This window comes from Manis javanica, chromosome 18 (genome assembly GCF_040802235.1).
Source record: "Manis javanica isolate MJ-LG chromosome 18, MJ_LKY, whole genome shotgun sequence".
Lineage (NCBI taxonomy): Eukaryota > Metazoa > Chordata > Mammalia > Pholidota > Manidae > Manis > Manis javanica.
In genome coordinates, this window is record NC_133173.1 from 14,517,093 (window position 1) to 14,540,409 (window position 23,317).

Below are 23,317 nucleotides of genomic sequence, written 5' to 3' on the forward strand. Positions count from 1 at the left end.
TATGAATTTCTTCTCAGATGATTTTGGCAAAAAAAAAGGTAGAAAGAATATAGAAGAGGTAGTTGGGCAGTTTGTTTTTCAGATTACATTAGGTACAGAATTTGTCATAAACTATAAAAGGATATCTTAATTTTGCTGAGTTTTTAATTTGAGGATTCTGAGTTAAAAGTTTATTCTTGCATTAAAAGGGAAAAAATTGTTTCTATGCAGAAGAGATATTATTTATTCATCCAAATCTGAATACCTACTGTATCTGAGAGACTGTTAGATACTGGGAGCTCATTAAAAATATTTAGCCTATATAGGAGATGTAAGTACGTGGCAAATAGAAGTAAGCTTAGGTGATGGGAGATTTTATGGAAGGAGCCGCCACTAACCTCTGGAGGAGGAGTAGTTCAGAGAGCAGTCACTGAAGTAGCTAATAGCAAATAGAATTTTAAATTACTAGAGTTTTTAAGCTAGTAAGATAAAATCACACTGCAGTCATTGAAACAGTGAATGAAAAATCTTGGGAATGACACTTCAAGAACTACTTCATTTTGCTTATATTTGGAAGCCTCTGGTGAAAATTGTGTTTGTCATTCTTCATTTAGTATGCTTCTTTTTAAAAAGTAAACTTTGCATTAAAATATAACATAAACAAAACACCACAAAAGTATGTGTTTCGGTGAATTTTTGCAGAAAGAACATGGTCATGTAGCCAGCATACCACAGTGTACCACCCCAAAAGCACTCTGTCTTTTCTCCCATTCATTCTCACTCTGCCTCAAGGATGGCATTAATCTAAGTTATAACACCATACATTAATTTTCCCTGCCATTTGAATTTATAAGAATTATTTTGAGTTTTATCAGTATTATTGTTGCATATAGATATATTTGTAGATATATTTTGTAACTTAACCAAAATATGCTATGAGTTTGATTATTTTGTGTGTGTGTGTGTGTGGAGTGGTTTTCAGTATTCTGTTTTATTTTCTAACATATTTTTTCCTTTTCCAGTTCTTTGTTTTTTTATTATATTATCTGTCAAGCATAACTAACACTTCTATTCATTTTAATTTAAAAATTTTCAGTCTTGATTCTTTGAATTTTGTTTTTGTGGCTTTAATCTGTTACGTAAGGTTTTTTTTTCTCTCTTGTGATTGTTTTCTGAGCAACATTAGCTTACTTTTTAGGTCATTCTGTTACTCATACATCTTTGACAATGATATTAAGCACATGTTAACAAAAATGGTTTTTCTTTAAAATTCTTTGTTTGATTTTACATCCCCTAGCATTCTGCATTTAAAACAGGGTCTGTTGTATTTTTTCCCCCCACTTCTTTTGTGGCTTTCCCACATGTCTGAATCTTATAGCACTAATCAAAGAGTCCATGGCTAGACCACCCCAGGACTGAGACATTTCCTATTTGTGAAGAAGTCCAAGCGAATTCTCTGAAAATGCTCTCATTGAAATTTCTTCGGGTTGGCAGACATGGTTTTGGGGCCTTAACTTTTTCCTTGAAGAAAGCCCTGTTTCATTCATTCATTCATTCATTCATTCATACATCATTCATGTTTTTTAGTGAGTTTTGAGAGGAGTTAAGCATGGTTTTATTTTTCCATGTTGAATTGAAAAATAAATTTTGTGATTTCTCTTGAACTTAAATCCATATAAAGAATTTGTATCATTTTAATGTAATTTGTATCTTCAGTTTAGAAAATGATATTTGTCTGGGAAGAGTAAATTGAATATTGAATGGTAATTATGTAGTCAGTATTCTCTAAGTAGCCTAATATTAGGTTATGCTACCTGTGTGACATGAAATTTATAAACTGGTATTTAACTGTTTGCAACATTACTAATTAACAATATACTAACTAGGAGGCTTTACTGATTTTTACTTTTAGATGTCCTATAAAACTGATGTTTAGAGGGAAAATCTCTAAAACAACCCAGAACCTCAAATTTAAAACTAAAGTTGAGGCAAAATGTAGACTTTCAAAAGGTTTATTTTCATCCTTGGTATCTTGTTATTTCATTAAAATCTAACCTAGGCAGAATAGTTTTATCTTGAGCTATGGTCAGTATCCTTTCTTTCCTTGTGTTGTTTTCCCCCCACTGCATTCCATATCCTTTTTGTTTTTTTTGTAAAACCTATCTGAAAAACAAATACTTCAACAGATGTTGAGGTTTTTTTTTACCTAACTTGTGATTGTGTTTCATATTGAGGTTTTTAAAATATCAGCTATAGGCCAATATTCATAGATATTTAATGAAAGGCAATTTGGATGTGTGGCACAAGTTACATATAAATATAAACAGACTGAATAGTTTTGAGTAATTAAATTTTCTAGTTAAATGAAAGTTTAAGAAATCTCTACATCCTATTTTTAGTCAGTTCATTAGGAAACAGGATTTTTGTATATGGTTTTAAGATGAAGAAGATTGTGCTTTGTGTACTGAGAAATATAAAGGAAATACAAGGCTTTAAGAAAACCGATATACCTCATTTTATCGCACTTTGCTTTATTGTGCTTCACAGGTACTATGTTTCTTATAAACTGAAGGTTTGTGGCGACCCTCTGTTGTACAAATTCATTGGTGCCATTTTTTCAGCAGCATTTGCTTATTTCATGTCTCTTTGTCACATTTAGTAATTCCTGCAATATTTTACTTTTTCCTTATTATTGTATTTATTATGGTGATCATTGATTAATGATCTCTGTTATTACTAATGTGATTGTTTTGGGGCACACCAAATAAGTTTATATAAGACAGGGAACTTAATCAACTGCTCCACCAACTGGCCGTTCTTCCTCACCCCACACCCATCTTTGGGCCTCTCTATTTTCTGAGACAGAGCAATATTGAAATTCATTTATTTAATAGCCCTATAGTGGCCTTTAAGTGTTCAAACAAAATGAAGAGTCCCATATCTCTCACTTTATGTTTAAAGTAGAAATGATTAAGCTTACTGAGGAAGCATTTTGAAAGCTTATAGACCAGAAACTAGGCCTCTTGCACAAAATATTTAACCAAGTTTTGAATGCAAAGGGAAAGTTCTTAAAAGAAATTAAAAGAGCTACTCCAGTGAACACATTAATGATAAGAAGGTGAAACAGTCTTGTTGCTGATAGGGAGGAAGTTTTAGTGGTCTGAATAGATCAAACCAGCTACAACATTCCCTTAAACCAAATGTCAATCCACAGTAAGGCCTTAGCTCTCATCAATAATGTGAAGGCTGAGAGAGGTGAGGAAGCTGAAGAAAAGTTTGAAGCTAGCAGAGCTGTCTCCATAACATAAAAGTGGAAGGTGCAGCAGAAATGGTGATGTAGAGAGGGAGGGCTAAAGATGGCGGCATGAGAGATGAGAAAGAGGCCTCTTCCTAAAACCACACATAATACGAAAATATAATTAATACAACTAATCCTGAAAGAGCAACAGGAAAGAAGACTGCACCAGACTGCATATACCTGGAGAAAAGAACAGACCTCATGAAACAGGGTAACATACCAAAGCCATGATCCGGCGGGACCCAAGCCCTTCCCTCACCCCAGCTCACCAGCAGGAGGACTAGAAACAGAGCAGGGAGGGAGTGGAAGCCTGGGACTGCTGAACACCTAACCCTGGAGATGTGCTCTGGGAGCACGAACCTACATTGCATGGTGCTCTGGTGATTAGTGGTGTCGGAAAGCTAAGACAAGTGGCATACCTGGAGAGACTGAGAATTCCAGCCGCTTGTGGAAAACAGATCCACATCCGGCTGCTCTGGGGCAAAAGAAAAGCAGGCAGTCTGAGAGACTTCCTAACAGCAAGAGGGCTGCTAAAGGGGCAAGGATTGCACAGAGATTACTGCTCAGGAGAAAGGACAGGTAGACAAAATTGTCTGGGCTCACTCTGCCCAGCAGGTTGGGAACTTTCAGGAACTACATGTGTTCCATTCCCCTGGCTGGATACGCAGGCACAGCCTGCTGTGCCTTCCTCCTGGCCAGCCTGCACCTGGCTCGCAAACCGGCAGCCCCTGCCCTGGCATCAGGCCAGCCAGAGGGAAGCCCCACCTATGGCAACTACAAATGCAAAGCATAGAGGTTTACACCTATGTCTTCAGCCCACTGGTTCAGGCATAACAGCCAGGAAACAGGAAACAACTCTTTCCTCCCCCCAGGCACCAGCACCATTCCCCTGCCACCCCCAACATTGCTCCAGGGGCCAAGCAACTCCAGAGACTAGAACTTCTGGGCCCTAGAGGGTGCCACATACACATATGAAATGTCCAAGGAATCTGGCTCAAACAAAAATCCCTCAAACACCTGAAAAAGGATCAAGCGAAACTGACCTTGTCAATGTTCCTGAAAGGGATTTCAAAATAAAAATCAATATGCTCATGGAGGTACAGAAATATATTCCAAGAACTCAGGAATGAATTCTAGTCAGAAATCCAATCATTATGGAATTGGAACACAATAGAAGGTTTTAAAAGCAGATTTGATATCATGGAGGAGACAATAAATGAAATAGAAATTAGAGAAGAGGAATACAAAGAAGCTGAGGCACAGAGAGAAAAAAGAATCTCTAGGAATGAAAGAATATTGAGAGAACTGTGTGACCAATCCAAACGGAACAATATTTGTATTATAGGGGAACCAGAAGAAGATGAGAGAGAAAAAGGTATGGAAAGTGTCTTTGAGGAGGTTATTGTTGAAGACTTCTCCAGTTTGGGGAAAGAGATAGTCTTTCAGGCCATGGAGGTGCACAGATCTCCCAACACAGGGACCCAAGGAAGACTACACCAAGACATATAGTAATTAAAATGGCAAAGATCAAGGATAAGGACAATTAAAAGCAGCCAGAGAGAGAAAAAAGATTACATACAAAGGAAAACCCATTAGACAATCATCAGATGTCTCAGCAGAAACCTTACAGGCCGTAAGGGAGTGGCATGATATATTTAATGTAATGATGCAGAAGGGCCTGTAACCAAGAATACTCTATCCAGCAAGATTATCATTTGAATTTGAAGGAGGGATTAAACAATTTCCAGATAAGCAAAAACTGAGAGAATTTAGCTCCTACAAACCATCTCCACAGTGTATTTTGGAGGGACTGCTATAGATGGAAGTGTTCCTAAGGCTAAATAGCTGTCACCAGAGTTAGTAAAACCACAGTAAAGAAAGTAAAATAATTAGAAAAAAATAAATCAACTACCTCCAAAGTCAGTCAAGGGATAGACAAAGAGTACAGAATATGATACCTAATACATAAAGAATGGAGGAGGAAGAGAAGGAGGAGAAAAAAAAGAGAGAACCTTTAGATTGTGTTTGTATTAGCATACTAAGTGAGTTAAGTTAGACTCTTAGATAGTAAGGACGTTACCCTTGAACCTTCGGTAACCACGAATCTAAAGCCTGCAATGGCAATAAGTACAAACATATCGATAATCACCCTAGATGTAAATGGTCTGAATGCACCAATCAAAAGACAAAGAATCACTGAGTGGATAAAAAAACAAGACCCATCAATATGCTGCCTACAAGAGACTCACTTCAAACCCGAAGACATACACAGACTAAAAGTGAAGGGATGGGAAAAGATATTTCATGCAACCAATAGGGAGAAAAAAGCTGGAGTTGCAGTACTTGTATCAGACAAAATAGACTTCAGAACAAAGAAGGACATTACATAAATGATAAAGGGATGAATCCAACAAGAGGATATAACCATTATAAATATCTATGCACCCAACACAGGAGCACCTACATATGTGAAACTAATACTAACAGAATTAAAATGGGAAATAGAATGCAATGCATTCATTCTAGGAGGCTTCAACACTCCACTCACTCCAAAGGACAGACTAACCAGACAGAAAATAATAAGGATACAGAGACACTGAATAACACATTAGAACAGACGGACCTAACAGACATCCACAGAACTCTACACCCAAAAGCAGCAGGATACACATTCTTCTCAAGCGCACATGGAACATTTTCAAGAATAGATCATATACTAGGCCACAAAAAGAGCCTTAGTAAATTCAAAAAGATTGAAATTGTACCAACCAGCTTCTCAAGACCACAAAGGTATGAAACTAGAAATAAATTAAGCAAAGAAAATGAAAAATCCCACAAACACATGGAGGCTTAACAGTGTGCTCCCAAATAACCAATGGGTCAATGACCGAATAAAAACAGAGATCAAGCAATATATGGAAACAAATGACAACAATAATTCAACACCACAAAATCTGTGGGATGCAGCAAAGGCCATGGTAAGAGGGAAGTATATTGCAGTACAGGCCTACCTCAGGGGAAAGCACAATCGCATATGAACAGTCTAAACTCACATTTAACAAAACTAGAAAAAGAAAAACAAATGAGGCCCAAAGTCAGTAGGAGGGAAATAATAAAGATCAGAGCATAAATAAATAAAGTCAACAAGAATAAAACAAGAGAATCAATGAAAGCAGGAACTGGTTCTTTGAGAAAATAAACAAAATAGATAAACCCTTAGCCAGACTTATCAAGATAAAAAGAGTATACACACAAACATAATCAGAAATGAAAAAGGAAAAATCACTACGGACACCACAGAAATACAAAGAATTATTAGAGAATACTATGAAAAATTATATGCTAACAAACTGGATAACCTAAAAAAAATGGGCAACTTTCTAGAAAAATACAACCTTCCAAGGCTGACCCAGAAAGAAACAGAAAATCTGAATAGACCAATACCAGCAATGAAATTGAACTGGTAATCAAAAAACTATGTAAGAACAAAGCCCCTGGACCAGATAGCTTCACTGCAGAATTTTATCAAACATTTAGTGAAGACCTAATACCCATCCTCCTTAAAGTTTTCCATAATGTAGAAGAAGTGGGAATACTTTCAAACTCATTCTATGAGGCCAGCAGCACTCTAATACCAAAACCAGTCAAAGACACCACAGAAAAAGAAAATTACAGACCAATATCTCTGACGATCATAGATGCAAAAAATACTCAACAAAATATTAGCAAACCAAATTCAAAAATACATCAAAAAGATCATTCATCATGATCAAGTAGGATTTGTTCCAGGGATGCAAGGATGGTACAATATTCGAAAATCCAACAGCATCATCCACCACATCATCAAAAAGAAGGACAATAACCACATGATCATCTCCATAGATGCTGAAAAGCATTCGACAAAATTCAACATCTATTCATGATAAAACTCTCAACAAAATGGGTACAGAGGGGAAGTACGTCAACATAATAAAGGCCGTATATGACAGACCCACAGCCAACATCATGCTTAACAGCGAGTATCTGAAAGCCTTTCCTTTAAGATCAGGAACAAGACAAGGATGCCCACTCTCTCCACTTTTATTCAGCATAGTTGTGGAGGTCTTCGCCATGACAATCAGACAACACAAAGAAATAAAAGGCATCCAGATTGGCAAGGAAGAAGTCAAACTGTCCCTGTTGAAGATGACATGATATTGTACATAAAAAAACCCTATAGAATCCACTCCAAAACTACTATAACTAATATCTAAATTCAGCAAAGTTGCAGGATGCAAAATTAACACACAGAAATCTGTTGCATTCCTATACACTAATGATGAACTAGCAGAAAGAGAAATCAGGAAAACAATTCCATTCACAATTGCATCAAAAATAATAAAATAGTTAGGAATAAACCTAACCAAAGAAGTAAAAGACCTATACTCTGAAAGCTACAAGACACTCATGAGAGAAATTAAAGAATTGTAATAAATGTATCAGAATAAATAAATAATTCCAATAAATGGAAACACATCCCGTGCTCATGGATAGGAAGAATTAATATTGTCAAAATAGCCTTCCTGCCTAAAGCAATCTACAGATTTGATGCAATCCCTATCAAATTACCAAAAGCATTCTTCAACAAACTGGAACAAATAGTTCAAAAATTCATATGGAAACACCAAAGACCCCTGAGAAGGAAGAATAAAGCTGGGGGGATTATGCTCCCCAACTTAAAGCTCTACTACAAAGCCACAATAATCAAGACAATTTGGTACTGGTCCAAGAACAGACCCATAGATCAATGGAACAGACTAGAGAGCCCAGATATAAACCCAACCATATATGGTCAATTAATTACAATGAAGGAGCCATGGACATGCAATAGGGAAATGACAGCCTCTTTAACAACTGGTGTTGTCAAAACTGGGCAGCTACATACAAGAAAACAAAACTGCATTATAGTCTAACCCCATACACAAAAGTAAACTCGAAATGGATCAAAGAACTGAATGTAAGTCATGAAACCGTAAAACTCTTAGAAGACAGCATAGGCTACAGTTTGAATATAAACATGAGCAACCTTTCCTTGAATGCATCTCCTCAAGCTCTTTGTAGTAGAGCTTGAAGTTGGGGAGCATAATCCCCCCAGCTTTATTCTTCCTTCTCAGGATTGCTTTGGCTATTTGGAGTCTTTTGTGGTTCCATATGAATTTTAGAACTATTTTCTCTAGTTCATTCAAGAATGCTGTTGGTATTTCAAGGGAAACAAAAGCAAAAATGAACACATGGGATTACATCAAACTAAAAAGCTTCTGTACAGCAAAGGACACCATCAACAGAACAAGAAAGCATCCTAGAGTATAGGAGAATATATTTGTAAATGACATATCCGACTGGGTTTAACATCCAAAATGTATAAAGAACTCACATGCCTCAACACCCAATACAGCAAATAACCCAATTAAAAAATTGGCAGAGGATATGAACAGACACTTCTTCAAAGAAGAAATTCAGATGGCCAGCAGGCTTATGAAAAGATGCTCCACATCACTAATCATCAGGGAAATGCAAATTAAAACCACAATGAGGTATCACCTCACACCAGTTAGGATGGCCATTATCAAAAAGACTAAGAAGAAATGCTGGCGAGGATGGGGAGAAAGGGGAACCCTCCTACACTGCTGGCAAGAATGTAAGCTGGTTCAACCATTGTGGAAAGCAATATGGAGGTTCCTTAAAAAACTAAAAATAGAAATACCATTTGACCCGGAAATTCCACTTGGAAATTTACCCAGAGAATATAATTTCTCAGATTCAAAAAACATATGCACCCCTATGTTTATTGCAGCACTGTTTAAAATAGCCAAGATATGGAAGCAACCTAAGTGTTCATCAGTAGATGAATGGATAAAGAAGAGGTGGTACAAATATACAATGGAATACTATTCAGCCATAAGAAAGAAACCAATCCTACCATTTGCAACAACATGGATGGAACTGGAGGATATAATGCACAGTGAAATAAGCTAGGTGAAGAAAGACAGGTACCAAATGATTTCCCTCATTTGTGGAGTATAACAACGAAGCAAACCTGAAGGATCAAAACAGCAGCAGACTCACAGAGTCCAGGAAGGGACTAGCGGTTACCAAAGGGGAGGAGTATGGAGGGCAGGTGGGGAGGGAGGGAGAAGGGATTGAAGGGTATTATGATGGACACACGTGGTGTGGGAGAGGTCATGGGGAAGACAGTGTAGCACAGAGAAGACAAGTAGTGACTCTGGTATCTTACTACACTGAGGAATAGTGACTGCAATGGAGAGGACTCAATATGGGTGAATGTAGTGACCACATTGCTTTTTCATGTGAAACCTTCATAAAGAGTACATGTCAATAACACCTTAATAAAAAAAAATGGTGATGTAGAAGCTGTGGCAAGTTACCTAGAAGATCTAGCTAAGATAAGGTGACTACACTAAACTACAGATTTACCGTGTAGGTGAAATAGCCTTCTGTTGGAAGAATACGCCGTATAGGATTTTCACAAGTAGAGAGAAATCAATGCCTGGCTTCAAAGCTTCAAAGGACAGGCTGACTCTTAGGGGCTGATACAACTGCTAACTTTAAATGAAAGCCAATAGTCATTTACCATTCTGAAAATCCTAGGGCCTTTAAGATTATGGTTAATCTACTCTGCATGTAGTCTATAAATGGAACAACAAAGCCTAGATCACATCAGTTTATAACATAGTAACATTTTAAGCCCACTGTTAAGACCTACTGCTCAGAATAAGATTCCTTTCAAAATATTATTGTTCATTGACAATGTGCCTGGTCACCCAAGGGCCCTCATGGAGATGTGCCATGAGATGAATGTTGTTTTCATGCCTGCTAACACCACATCCATTCTGCAGCCTGTGCACCAAGGAGTAATTTTGACTTTAAAGTCTTCTTACTTAAGAAATTCATAAGGCTATCTAGCTGCCATAGATAATGATTGCTCTGATGCATCTGGGCAAAGTAAATTGAAAACCTTCTGGAAAGGATTCACCATTCTAGATGTCATTAGGAACATTTATGAATCACAGGAAGATGTCAAAATATCAACACTAATATGAGTTTGAAAGAATTTGATCCCAGTCTTCATGGATGACTTTTAGGGATTCAAGACTTCAGTGAAGGAAGTAACTGCACATGCAGTGGAGATAGCAAGAGAACTAGAATTACAAGTGGATCCTGAAGACATGACTGAATTGTTGTAATCTCTTGATAAAGCTTTAAGGATGAAGAGTTGCTCCTTAGGGATGAGAAGCAAAGAAGGTGGTATCTTGAAATGGAATATACTCGTGAATATACTGTGAAGATTGTTGAAATGACAACAAAGGATTTAGAATATTACATAAACTTAGTTGATAAAGCAATGTCAGGATTGACTAATTTTGAGAGAAGTTCTACTGTGGGTAAAATGCTGTCAGACAGCATTGCACGGTATTGAGAAATCATTCATGAAAGGATGAGTCAGTTGATGCAGACACTTGTCTTGTCTTATATTAAGAAATTGCCACAGCCTCCCCATCCTTCAGCAGCCACCATCCTGACCAAGCTAGCAGCCATCAACATCAGATGATGGTTAGCATCTTTTAGCAATAAAGTATTTTTTTTTAAGGTATGCATACAATGTTTTGGAAAAGAGACATCTTGCCTAAATTTAGTGAAAGGTATTAAATTATACTGTATTTTATCATGTTACAATGGAAATTAAATACATTGAAAATATAGAAACATCTTTGAATTGTACAGTGAGAAATACATTTTCATTGTTTCTTTTACATGTACACATTATATTTGTAATATAAGAATATATTAAATTAATTTTATGCCTGTGGAAAAAATTGTGATGGATCATAAAAGGAATCCTCAGCTGCTTCAGTAGTTACTGAAATGATTGATTGTAATGGTTAGACAAAGTTCATAGGAACAAAAGCATATGGTAGCTATTGGTAGGGAGAGAAAATGCTGCACTTTATGTTGTTTCACAATTCTAAGGACTATATAAAGGTACACTCTTAGGGACATTTTTTTTGCCCATTTTTAAAATAAACTATTTTTTAAAGCAGTTTTAGATTCACAGCAGAAACTGAACATTTTTAGATTCACAGCAAAATTGAGCAGAAGGTTCAGATACTTCCAATGTATCAGTCCCCTCAAATGCACAGCTCCCCTACTACCCATACCAGAGTGGTACATTTGTTAAAATTGATGACTCTGTATTGACACATCATCATCATCCAAGGTCCATGGTTTACATTAGGGGTTCACTCTTCATATTGTACAATCTATGGGGTTTTGACAAATGTAGAATGACATATATCAACCATTATATTATCATACAGAACAGTTGTACTTCTCCCCACATCTTCTGTGATTAGTCTATTCATCCCTCCTGCCTGCCCTGGAAACCACTGATCTTTTTATTGTCTCTATAGTTATAGCCTTTTCCAGAATGCCGTATTGTTCAAATCATACAGTGTAGAGCCTTTTCAGATTGTCTTCTGCCATCAGTAAAATGTACTTAAGGTTCCTGCATGTTATTTCATGGTTGAAAGCTCATTTCTTCTTAGGGCTGAATAATATATCATTATCTAGATGTTCCATTCATCTACTGAAGGACAGTTTGGTTACCTCCATATTTTGACTATGGTGGATGAAGTTTCTATAAGCATCCATGTCCAAATTTTTGTGTAGACAGAAATTCATAATTCATTTGGGTAGATACTAAGGAGTGCAATTGCTGGGTCATATGGTAAGGGTCTGCTTAGTTTATTAAGAAACTGACAAATTTCTTCCACAGTGGCCCTACTGTTTCGAAGGAGAGTTCCTGTTTTTTCATGTCCTTGCCAGAATTTGGTGTTTGTTATCAGTGGTTTGGATTTTTGCCATTCTAATAGGCATGTAGTATCTCATTGTTTAAATCTGCAATTCCTTAATGACATATGATGTTGAGCATCTTTCCATATGTTTTTATACCATCTGTATAATCCTCCTCTTTGGATCCTCTTTGATAAGTTGTATCTTTATTTTCAGTTGGTTAAAATAGTTTTAATTTCTCTGAAGATTCTTCCTTGACCTGTGTGTTATTTAGAGTTGTGCTTTTTAATCTCCAGGCATTTCAGGATTTTCAGCTATCTTTCTGTTACTGAGTTTTTGTTTAATTTTATTGTCATCTGAGTGCATATATTGTATGATTTTTATTATTTTATATTTGTTAAGGTATGTTTTATATTCCAGATGTGTGGTCCATATGTGGTCTTAGTGAATGTTCTGTGAGAGCTTGAGGGTAATGTGTATTCTGTTATTGTTGGATGAAGTCAACAGTATGTTGGATGATGTCAATCATATTCAGTTGATGGATGATATTGCTGAGTTCAGTTATGTCTTTACTGATTTTCTGCCTGTTGGATCCAATGTGCAGTATTTCTGATAGGGATGTTGAAGTTTCTTCCTGCAATTATAAGTGAATCATCTATTTCTCCTTGAAGTTCTATCTGAGTTTGCCTCATATATTTTAATGCTCTGTTTAATGGAGGCTCATATACTTGAGGGATTGTTATCTTCTTGGAAAACTGACCCCTTTATCATTATGTAATGCTCTTCTGTGTCCCTGATAATTTTCATTGACTTGCAGTCTGCTCTGTCTGAAATTAATATAACTACTTCAATATTCTTTTGATTAGGGTTAACAGAGTATAGCTTTCTCCATCCCTTTACTTTTAATTATGTTTGTCATTAGATTGGGAGTGGGTTTCTTATAGACAACATGTAGTTGGTTATTGTTTTTTGATCCACAGACAGTCTGTTTTGTTAAATTGGTATATTTAGATCATTGACTTCTAAAGTGATTGTTGACATAGTTGTGTTAATATCTGCCACATTTGTCATCTATTTGCTGCCCTTATTCTTGTTCCTATTTTTATCTTATACTCTTTTTCTGGTTGTGGTTTTAATTGGGCATTTTATATGATTGAATTTTCTCTAATTTTTTAGTATATCAGTCATACTTCTTATTTTAGTGGTTGCCCTAGAGTTTGCAGTATACATTTGGAACTAATGCACATCTACTTTCAAATAGCACTGTACAGCCTCCCAAGTAGTACAAATACCTTAGAATAACAAAGTATTCCTAATTTCTTCCTTCCATCCCTTATATTGTTGCTATCATTCATTTTACTACTGCATAAGCTATAATCACTTCATACATTGTTGCTATTATTATTTTGAACAAACTATTGTCTGTTAGGTCAATTAAGAAAAAGAATAAAAAAATTTTTACTTATTCCTTCTATGATGCTCTTTCTTTATGTGTATCTAAATTGCTGATTTATTTCATTTTCCTTTTTGAGTAACTTTTAAACATCTCTTGCAAGGCAGATCTACTGGCAATGAATTCCCTCAATTTTTTTTATCTGAGAAAATATTTCTGTTGAAGTGAAGTTTCTCAAGATACGGAATTTTAGGTTGGTGGGTGTTTTCTCCTTAACATCTTGAATGTATCACTTCATTCTCCTCTTTATATGGTTTCTGAGCAGAAATTATATCTAATTCTATATTTGTGCTTCTAAAATAAGGTGTTTTGTTCTCTCTGGCATCCTTCAAGAATGTTTATCTTTGATTTACTCTATTTTATATCTAATATGCCTAGGTGTACTTTTGTATTTTATAGTTTGTTTGTTTTTTTTTTGGAGGGAGACATTTCTTCCTGAATCTGTGGTTTGTGTCTGACATTAATTTGGGGAAGTTCTCAGAGATGATTGCTTGTAGTTATTTCTTCTGTTGCTTTCTCTTTTGGTGTTCTCATTACACATATATTATGCTTTTTTGGTTGTCCCACAATTCTTGACTATTGCATTCCATTTTTTTCAGTTTGGAAGTTTCTGTTGACATATCACTCAAGCTCAGAGATTCTTTCCTTACTAGTTTCCAGCCTGGTGATGAGCCCATCAAAGACATTCTTCATTTCTGTTACAGTGATTTTTATTGCCACCATTACAAAAAATAAGAAATCTCATTTCTGTGATTACATTATCTACCTGTTCTTGCATATTGTCTACTTTTTCCATTAAAATCTTTAGCATGCTAGTCATAGTTACTTTGAATAGCTTGTCTGATAATTCCAAGATTTCAGCCATATGTGACTCTGCTTCTGATGCTTACTGTCTCTTCAAACCATGTTTTTTTCCTTTTTAGTATGCCTTGTAGTTTTCTGTTGAAAGCTGGACATGATGTGTTGTATAAAAGGAACTCTAGTAAGTAGGTCTTTAGTAAAGTGTTGGTGAGGTTTGGGAGAGGGGAAGTGTTTTACAAACCTTTGATTAAGCCTCAGTCTTTTAGTGACCCTGTATATGTGGACTGTGAACTTTATAACTGCTTCTCAGTCCCTGGCCCCATCTTTAGGTAGGACAGGATGGCCAGAGCAGATTAGGGTTTAGTATTTCCCTTTGCTCATATTAATGGCTAAAGGGACCTAGAGTTGGGTATTTCCCTTTTCCCCAGTCAGTTAAGGTCTGATAATACCTCTAATAACTAAGGGTTTGGTAAAATAATTTGTCCTGAGGTCAGGACTTGTTAAGAATAGAATGTTCTGGCATATTTCAAAATGGCTACTTTTCCCCTCTCTCTGCTGGGATCCCAAGGGGATTTTTCTCAGATCTTTACTATGCCTGGTAGAGGTCCTAGGGGTAAAACTCAATAAAGTATAGGCATACCTCCCTAAGATTTAGCCTCTCTGGAGTTTTTAACTTTCATACTTGTCTACACTGAGCCTCCATCAATCCATCAGTTACAGTTCAGGTTTAGTACCCTGGTACTGGTTCCTGTGGCAGTTTCTGCTTGTGGTTTTGGTAGTTTATGATTATTAGTATATGCCTGTCTATCTTCAATTTGGGGACAGAAATTGCCCTGTGACCTTAATTCTCTGAGGAATCTGAGAAGAGTTGATTTTCAGTTCGTTCAGCTTTTTACTTGTTCAGATGGAGTAGCAACTTCCAAGCTTCTTATATGCTGGACCAGAAACTGGAAGTCTTTCATGGACTTTTAAATTCAATGATGAAATAAAGATATGCCTAATATATGTATATATATGAAAATCTCTGCCGGTACTTGAGATTTTAAATATAAAAGGTCTTCTAGAGATGGTGCAATCTAGCCTTCTTAAATTCAGGTAATTATACAAGTCCCAGATTTGATAAAAAATCAGGAAAACTGGTTAGGTTAAAACAAAATGACTCTCAGTTTATAGAGACACTTTTGTGGCTTAGCTCTTTAGTACTATTCTTTTTCTTTGTAGTGATTGTAATGCTGGGTGGGGTAAAATGATAAGTTAAAAATAAAATTTGTGTTTATTTTGCCTAATACTAAAGTAACTTTCTGATATTTTAAAAATTACTCAAATTTCATAATTAAAATGAAATAAAATATTAAATGTTTCATCTACAAAGATGGTAAGTGTGTTTCAAAACAAAGATTCAGATTTGTAGGAGGAATTCTTAGTAATTAACGTAATGGTTGCTGTATACATCTTGACTCTTCCAATTTAATTTTCCAAAAAAAAAAATGCAGAGAAACAAGAAGAACAAATAAAATTATCCAAACCTGCAGCCTTGGCACAATTAGAAGGCAAAGAATGTATGAATTCACATGACTTCCAAGTAGAAAATTATTACCAAGTTGCAGTGTGTGATTTCTTAAACTTCTACAGCAAGTGTTTGAAGTGAGCATGCATATTTAGGAAAAACTATGTGGAAAGGAAAAGAGATCTTTCAGCTGCCTTAAGTTGATTTGAAATCACTACAAAAAGAAGTCCACCCAAAGTGCAGAAATGCTGAAAAATATTCCTTGCCGATCAGCAAGACTCATCTTGTACGTGGGGTAAAGGACTTAACATGTGGTACTCAAGGAAGTAGTCTTGGAAAGGAGGGAGAAGATAAAAAGTAAGGCAAGGAACTCTTTGGAAAGCACTTCTTGGATGGGAAAGAAGAGAAGAGATAATGAATCCTTCAAGATAAAAGAATATACAAAAATAGATACTTCCCAAAAGACACAAAACTCCTCTTCCCACTACCAATACCCAAAAAGAGCTTTCCATTAAAAGAGACCATACTTAACTCCATTAAAGAAAGAAGTCTTCTTGAACTAAGAATATTTTAAACTACCCCCACCACTGCCATTTTTTCTCCTGTAGAAATTCAGTGAGGCAAGCAATCCTCACCTATACAAACTATTACCCGAAAAAGAAAAAAACAAACAAAATTATAATTACAACTATTAAGGTGATGAAGTTGTTCCCCCAGAACAATGGAAAAGTAGGAAAAAAACCTGTTATATGACACTCCAAACTGAAATAAATTTCCTTAAATAAGTATTCAAGAATGTGGCAGTCAAAAATCATGATGGAAATTTTTGAAATATTAAGAAAAGAGACAGGTTTTACTTAAAGACACAGATGAAACAGAGTGATTGAACTCCAGAAAGAAAAGACAAACTCATATCAAAACAAAGTCTAAATTAAAAGTGACCAAGGAAAAATAGATTCAAATGAATTATGTATACTATTATTGAAGGAAGGGAGAAAAACAACTAAGTGAATGAAAATGAGATAAGTAATCTCAAAAGGAAAATAGAGAAGGTGGTAGAAGACAGAGATAGGTAAAGAAGATCCAATTTATGTATAATTGCAGTTCCTGAGGAAGAAAAAAGAAAATAGAACAACAACTCATGTTTAAAACTATAATCAAAGAAAAGCTTTTCATAAATAAGAGAAAATAAGATGCCAAAAATAACTGAACCTACAGAGGTCAACTTTGATACATATCCTACTGAAACTATTCGATTTTAATATAAAGAAAAAAATCCTCAAGGCTTCCAGATAAAAAGCAACAAATTTATAGGTGCAAGAGAATTAGACTGTCATCAAATTTTGTAAAAAGAAAGCAAGGAAACAGTAGAGGAACATTTTCAAAACAAGGAAATGAGTGTGAAGCAAGTGTTTCATTTACAGTCAAACTGTATTCAAGTATAAAGGCTATAAAAACAAGTTTTAAACGCAATTCTATACCTATGAACCATTGGTGTCCAATCTAGTAGATGATGACTTCACGCAACTGAGAGATGACTGAGGAAACTAAAACAACAAGACTCAATGACCAACATTTATTGTATTTAACTATAGATTTAAGCCTAAAGCAGTTAGAACAAGGCTGAAAGAATGTGTTATTTATGATAAATTGTTTTATTTGTCTTTACTATTAAAATAGACATAACGCAACTGAAACATGGTAATACAAAGGAGAGGAAAAGAAGAAAGTAGAATAAGTATACTGGTTATTGTTTAGGGAATAGGTGGAAGTTGTAGAATATCATTAAGACCTGACAGACCAAATAGTACAAGGTTAAACATACAAAGAGGAGGCCAAGGGCATTTTAACAAGCTATAACTGCAAGGGTAACAACTAGAACAAAAATACCAATTTTCCTAAGTACCAACAAAAAAAAATTAAAAATTAAAAGGTAAAAAAATCAAAGAACTAAGAGAACACATCAGAGAAAAAATAGGAAATATATATGTATTAAATATTAAACATTATTAAAATGACAGTGAAATCACTAAACATTATCACTTACACCAATAAATGTGAATGGGATTTACTCATTTAATAAAAAGGAAACATTTTTAGTTCACAAGGCCCAACCATAGGCAAAAACAAACACACCTGAAATAAATTGATCAGAAAGAGGGAAAATAAAGGGATAGGAAAAGGTATACCAGAAAAATGGAAGCAACAAGACAATGGGGGTTACAATACTGAACTAGACAATGTAGCATTGTCAGTGTAGACAGTGTGGCAAGACAAAAAGCATTCAATGGGACAAAGAGCTGTAATTCACCCTGAAGATGTTAGAATTAAGAATGTCAGTATACTAAATAACTTTCATCAAGCACAAACTGAACGAGATGCAAAGAAACATAAAAGAAAACAAAGTAATAATACACTTAAAACACTATATTCTTAGTATGAGATAGATCAAAGGGACAAAAAATAATTGAGGACATAAGCTTTTATTTTTTAAAGTCCTGCCTGGAAATCTCTCTCTCTTTTTTTTTTTTTTGAGAAGTTTGATGCCAGCTAACAACTTTTGGATAAAAGAGCAAATGCATACTGAAATAACATTATTTAAAAAAAATAAAATAATGAAAATAGTACATATCAATATTGTGGAATACATTTATGTTGCAGTCAGAAGAAAATTCATAGTCCTGAACACTTTTATTAATGAAAGTATTAGCAAGGCTGTAAAGAAGTAGGCAATCCTATATATTGCAGATGAGAATACAAATTTGTATAGCCATTTGGGGGGTTGGTATTTGATAATAACTAACAAAATTATGTATGCATTTATTTCTTGACCAGGTCCTTCAGCCTATAGACAAAAGAACTGTGTTTTGCCTCTAGTTGGTGGGTTTATTTTTCATAGTGTATGTTTAACAATTTAAAAGTTGCTTAAAGTGCATTCTAAGACTGAGCAAGTAAGTAAATGTATTGTGGGTAATGGGAAATGGGTTTCTTCCTATCAAAAAAGGGAGTTAACAGTTATAGAAAGGGGAAAGGCTAGAATAAACCTCATGGCATAGATTTGGAATTGGAAGTATTATAGATTTTAATATATTTTTATTTAATATATTTTGATAAACAGTAGTAACAGATGCTGAGGTAGTGGTATGCACGTGCATCTGTGCATATATATATATACAAACTGTATATAGTGTGTACACACACACACACACACTAGCTTTGTCTGTGAGAGGGCTTAGAAACAGTGGCACCCAAGTAACTTACCATCCAGATCTTGGTTTCTACATACAGTTCTCTATCAAAAAGAATCAGAGCTCTCTGTGAAATTATTGATTCTAGGGTGGGGCAGAGAAGGAACAGAATGACCCTGAAATATCTGTGTGCCACCAAGTTCACAGAATACTGGAAACATGCCAAATGAACACTAGCACAGTGGGTCTCTCACTGGTGAAATCAAAGATAAAACATTAAAATAAGTGAGGATACTAATGGATTATAACTCAGAATAAAATAGGAAACCATAAATTGATGATAGTATAGATGTAGAAAGGAAGGAAGGAAAAGGAAAAGTGTTTCACAGTAAAATGCCCACTCATAAATGTAAGTGGACAGTATAATGCAATTAGAAAATCCCTATTTGACAACCACCATTGTAATAATTTTTCAGACAAGAGTCATCAATAGATGCTAAAATCAGTTTAATATTTGATGAGAAAAAGGATATTTACATACAATTGTTCACAAAATACTTATTAATTACAAGGGGGAAAATAGAAACTTTGCAGGAAAAAACTGGCAGACCCTTACCAAGTAACAGCTCTTGTTATGGGACAAATGTCATGTGGATTTTCATGTGATGTATTGAAGACACATCACCACTTCTAAGCTATTCCTATGAAAGATGCACAATCCGAATATAAGCAGAGAGAAACATCAGACAAGGAGAAATTGAGAGACAATGCTACAATATAAATGGAGCCTCTATTGTGCAAAAGTGCCAAGGTCCTGAAAGACAAAAACTAAGATGGTGTTTCAAGTTAAAGAGGGTGCAATTAAATGGAACATCTAATCCTGTTGTCCTGTGCTAAGGAGGAAGAAAAGCCCAAACCTTTTATCCTGTAAAGGAAGTAGTAGGACAATTGAGAAATTTGAATAAGGTTTGTAGATTAGATAATAGTTCTGTAGCCATGATGCATTTTGATTTTGAGAATCTTATTGTCCTTGTTTTTAAAAATGTATGTAGGGGCAAAGGGACTTTATGATCTGAAGCTATGTGGAAAGTTTTGGACTGCTTTTTGAAACTTTTATGTAAGTTTGAAATTATTTCAAAATAAAAAGTTAAAGGTGAAAAAAACCAAATGTTAAAAAAATGTTTTATATTATTCTTGAATGAATTGTCCAGTGTCTAAAAACAGACTAAGCATGAAAATAAAATTAAAGACTTAATTTATAAAACTTGAAAGTGAAATATTAAGATTGTAGTTTTCAATGTTATGTCTTTGGTGTCATCATTAAAGCATGTAAGTGTGTTTTTGTGCAAATTTTTCTAGTTGCTTAAAAATCTCTTTTTAACCTTATGTCATTTGGAATAGGTTAGAGGAATGGAGTAAGACTGTTATAATTTAAATGCCTTCCTCCACTAACTTTTTCCATCATCTTTGACTCCTTCTGACTGATAAGTTTGGCAAAATATTTTTGAATAAGTATTTTTGGAAAAGACAACAGGGAATATACTATCTTTACTGATACTGAACTATAATTTTTGTTTTAAAGAATTTTCTTCAATCATGCTTTTTTAAAAAAAGGTTATTCTGAAGCAGCATTACCTGTCTCATTTTTAGTACTGCCTTTTTCATGTCTCACTTGTTTTGAAAGGCATTCATTAGAGTAAGAATTATTCTTACAATAAATGCTTTGCTTTGTTGACTGTCATTTTCTTCCTGTTCTTCAGTACTAGAAGTATGGAAAAACATTTTCTAACTGACCACACCTTTGCTAAATTCAAAATTTTAATGCAGCAAGTACATTTAGGTGCATCTCAAGATATAAATGATTTTGATTTCAGTGTTTTAAAGTAGTATATTTGAATAGTGACATTTCTGTATTCATTTGTATACTTACAATAATACAATGCCATATATACATATATATACAAATATAATACAGTGAAAAACAGTATTGCAATCGGTAATAAAAAGTTTTAACTTTTTAATGACAAATGATATGTAAACAGAGTTAATATATAAATAGGAAATTTGGGAAAGTATTTGTAAAAAATCGTTGCTGTATCTGTAAGGAGCTCTTAGACAAATCTAAAACAAGTTACAAAATAGGAAAATGATCAAAAGATAGGGGCAGTTCAGAGAAAACAAATCCAAAATGGTAACAAATACAAGAAAAAAATGTTTAATCACCCCCTGTTAGGAAAATGTGTTTGAAAAAATGAGATTTTTATTTTATACCAGTCATTCTAGCATATGAGTAGTAACATTTATATGAAAATACTATGAAGTTATTTAAAGAGTACCTTAGTACTTTGCCTATGAAGTATGGTTGAATGAGTAAAACATAGAGTATTGCCAGTCTCAGTTTTGTAAAATAGTGACAAATCCCTTATACGGGTATATGGGTATATGACTATATGATCTACAAAAATGTGGAATATTTTTCATTCATTGAAAACATAGGTTAAGGGGTTTATGTTGATGCAAGGGAAACTAGCAAAACCATCATATGTATTTATATAAAATCATCTATTTGTATATTTGTATTATAAAGACTTTAAAAAAAGATTAGTGATAGACTCTTATTTTTAAAAGGTGAGAAGGAACCATTAGGAAGGTGTGACGTGAAGAGTTTTCCACAGAGAGGGAAAATCACAAAGTTCCTAAGGTGGAATGTAGCTGGAGGTTAAGGAATGCACACACGCACACCCACATGCCAGTGCAGCTTAGTAGGAATAATGGAGAGTAATGGGAAATAAGGTCAGATAGAGAGATTGAGGCTAGATCATTAATTTTGTATGCTTAATAGTTTAGATATCACTTGCAGTGAAATAAAAACTCTAAACTCCCACTTGTATTTTGATTTATGTCTCAAAAATATCACTCAGGTAGGTATATGGCAAATGACATTGTCAGGTACAGTAGGCACGAGGGAGAATGAACAGCGAGTCACTTGGTGCCCACCACAAGGAGGTTTGGGTGATGTAAATTTCATGTCAGTTATTTGGTGCCTACAATAAGGAGGCAATATATTGAGTGGTACACATTTAATGGCATGAACTTCAAAATATCTGTTTACTTTGAAGGAGAAGAAAGGAAAAAATAATTTGGAAGAGAGAATAGGGAGCAAAAAATGACCAATTTTCCAGCCTTTAGGCATAGGAGATATAAATTTAAAAGCAAACAAAAATTGATTTATATTTGAGAGGACGTCAGGTGACAGGTTTTGGTTAGAGAAAGAAACACTTGAAGAAGAATTTGAAGACATTGGGGAATTTGCTGATCCTCCACTGTGAATTTCAGTGGGTGCAATAGAAGGGCTTGGGAGAGAGAAGTATGAATTAGATGAGTGGGTGTACTTGGTTGTTTAGGAATTAAAGTCTGAGTGATGGTGAATTGCTTCAGGTGGGATTTGGGATTTCTGCCAGTAACCATTTCAGATTGGATAAGGAGCCACTGGTCATCTGTTTTCTTCTCTGGTTCTTTGCCTTCTACAGTTGGAATGACAGCCAAGGATAAAGGAATACCTCTTCAGGAGTCTGCTTTATCAGAGACCTTGGAGAGGTTAAGGTATTTGTAGGACTATAATCTTGTGGCAAATGAGGGAGAAAGAGACTTGTGTGGAGCATGAGGCTAGGAACCTTTTCCATCTTTGAAAACTGACTCAGTATGAAAAGAGGACTTACCTTCAGGTAGCCAATATTCAGGTATTCCTAATGCTTGTAATAAAAATGCACTTTCTTTTTTTTAATTGTCTAGGTCACTTTTACAAAGAGAAAGTTTGGATTAATGAAGAAAGCGTATGAACTTAGTGTGCTCTGTGACTGTGAAATAGCACTCATCATTTTCAACAGCTCTAACAAACTCTTTCAGTATGCCAGCACTGACATGGACAAAGTTCTTCTCAAGTACACAGAATATAATGAACCTCATGAAAGCAGAACCAACTCGGATATTGTCGAGGTAACACATATATCTAGTAATGCCTGACTTCCAGATAATAATTAAATCCTCCATTGAATAACTAACTGTCAGATTGTTCTTTACATCCACAATATAATCAGTTATATATATATTTTCTGTGGATCATTTCTTAGAAGGATATAATTATTGCTGTATGGTGACCCACTTATGTTATAAACATATCCTATTCATTGAGACAAAACAGGCCGTTGTACCATATACACCAGTATAATCTAACATTTCAT

The 23,317-nt window shown here is 34.9% G+C and overlaps 1 protein-coding gene across 11 annotated transcripts in view; it reads left to right on the top strand.

The window, feature by feature from the left end:
• The window catches only part of MEF2A (myocyte enhancer factor 2A), a 156,725-nt gene that overhangs the window by 78,037 nt on the left and 55,371 nt on the right, over positions 1-23,317 (top strand). For all 11 annotated transcript variants that reach the window (XM_037000443.2, XM_037000448.2, XM_037000451.2 and 8 more), the window contains one exon: positions 22,869-23,072. In XM_037000443.2, coding sequence (XP_036856338.2) covers positions 22,869-23,072 — 204 coding nt within the window. The remainder of the gene's footprint in view (positions 1-22,868; positions 23,073-23,317) is intronic.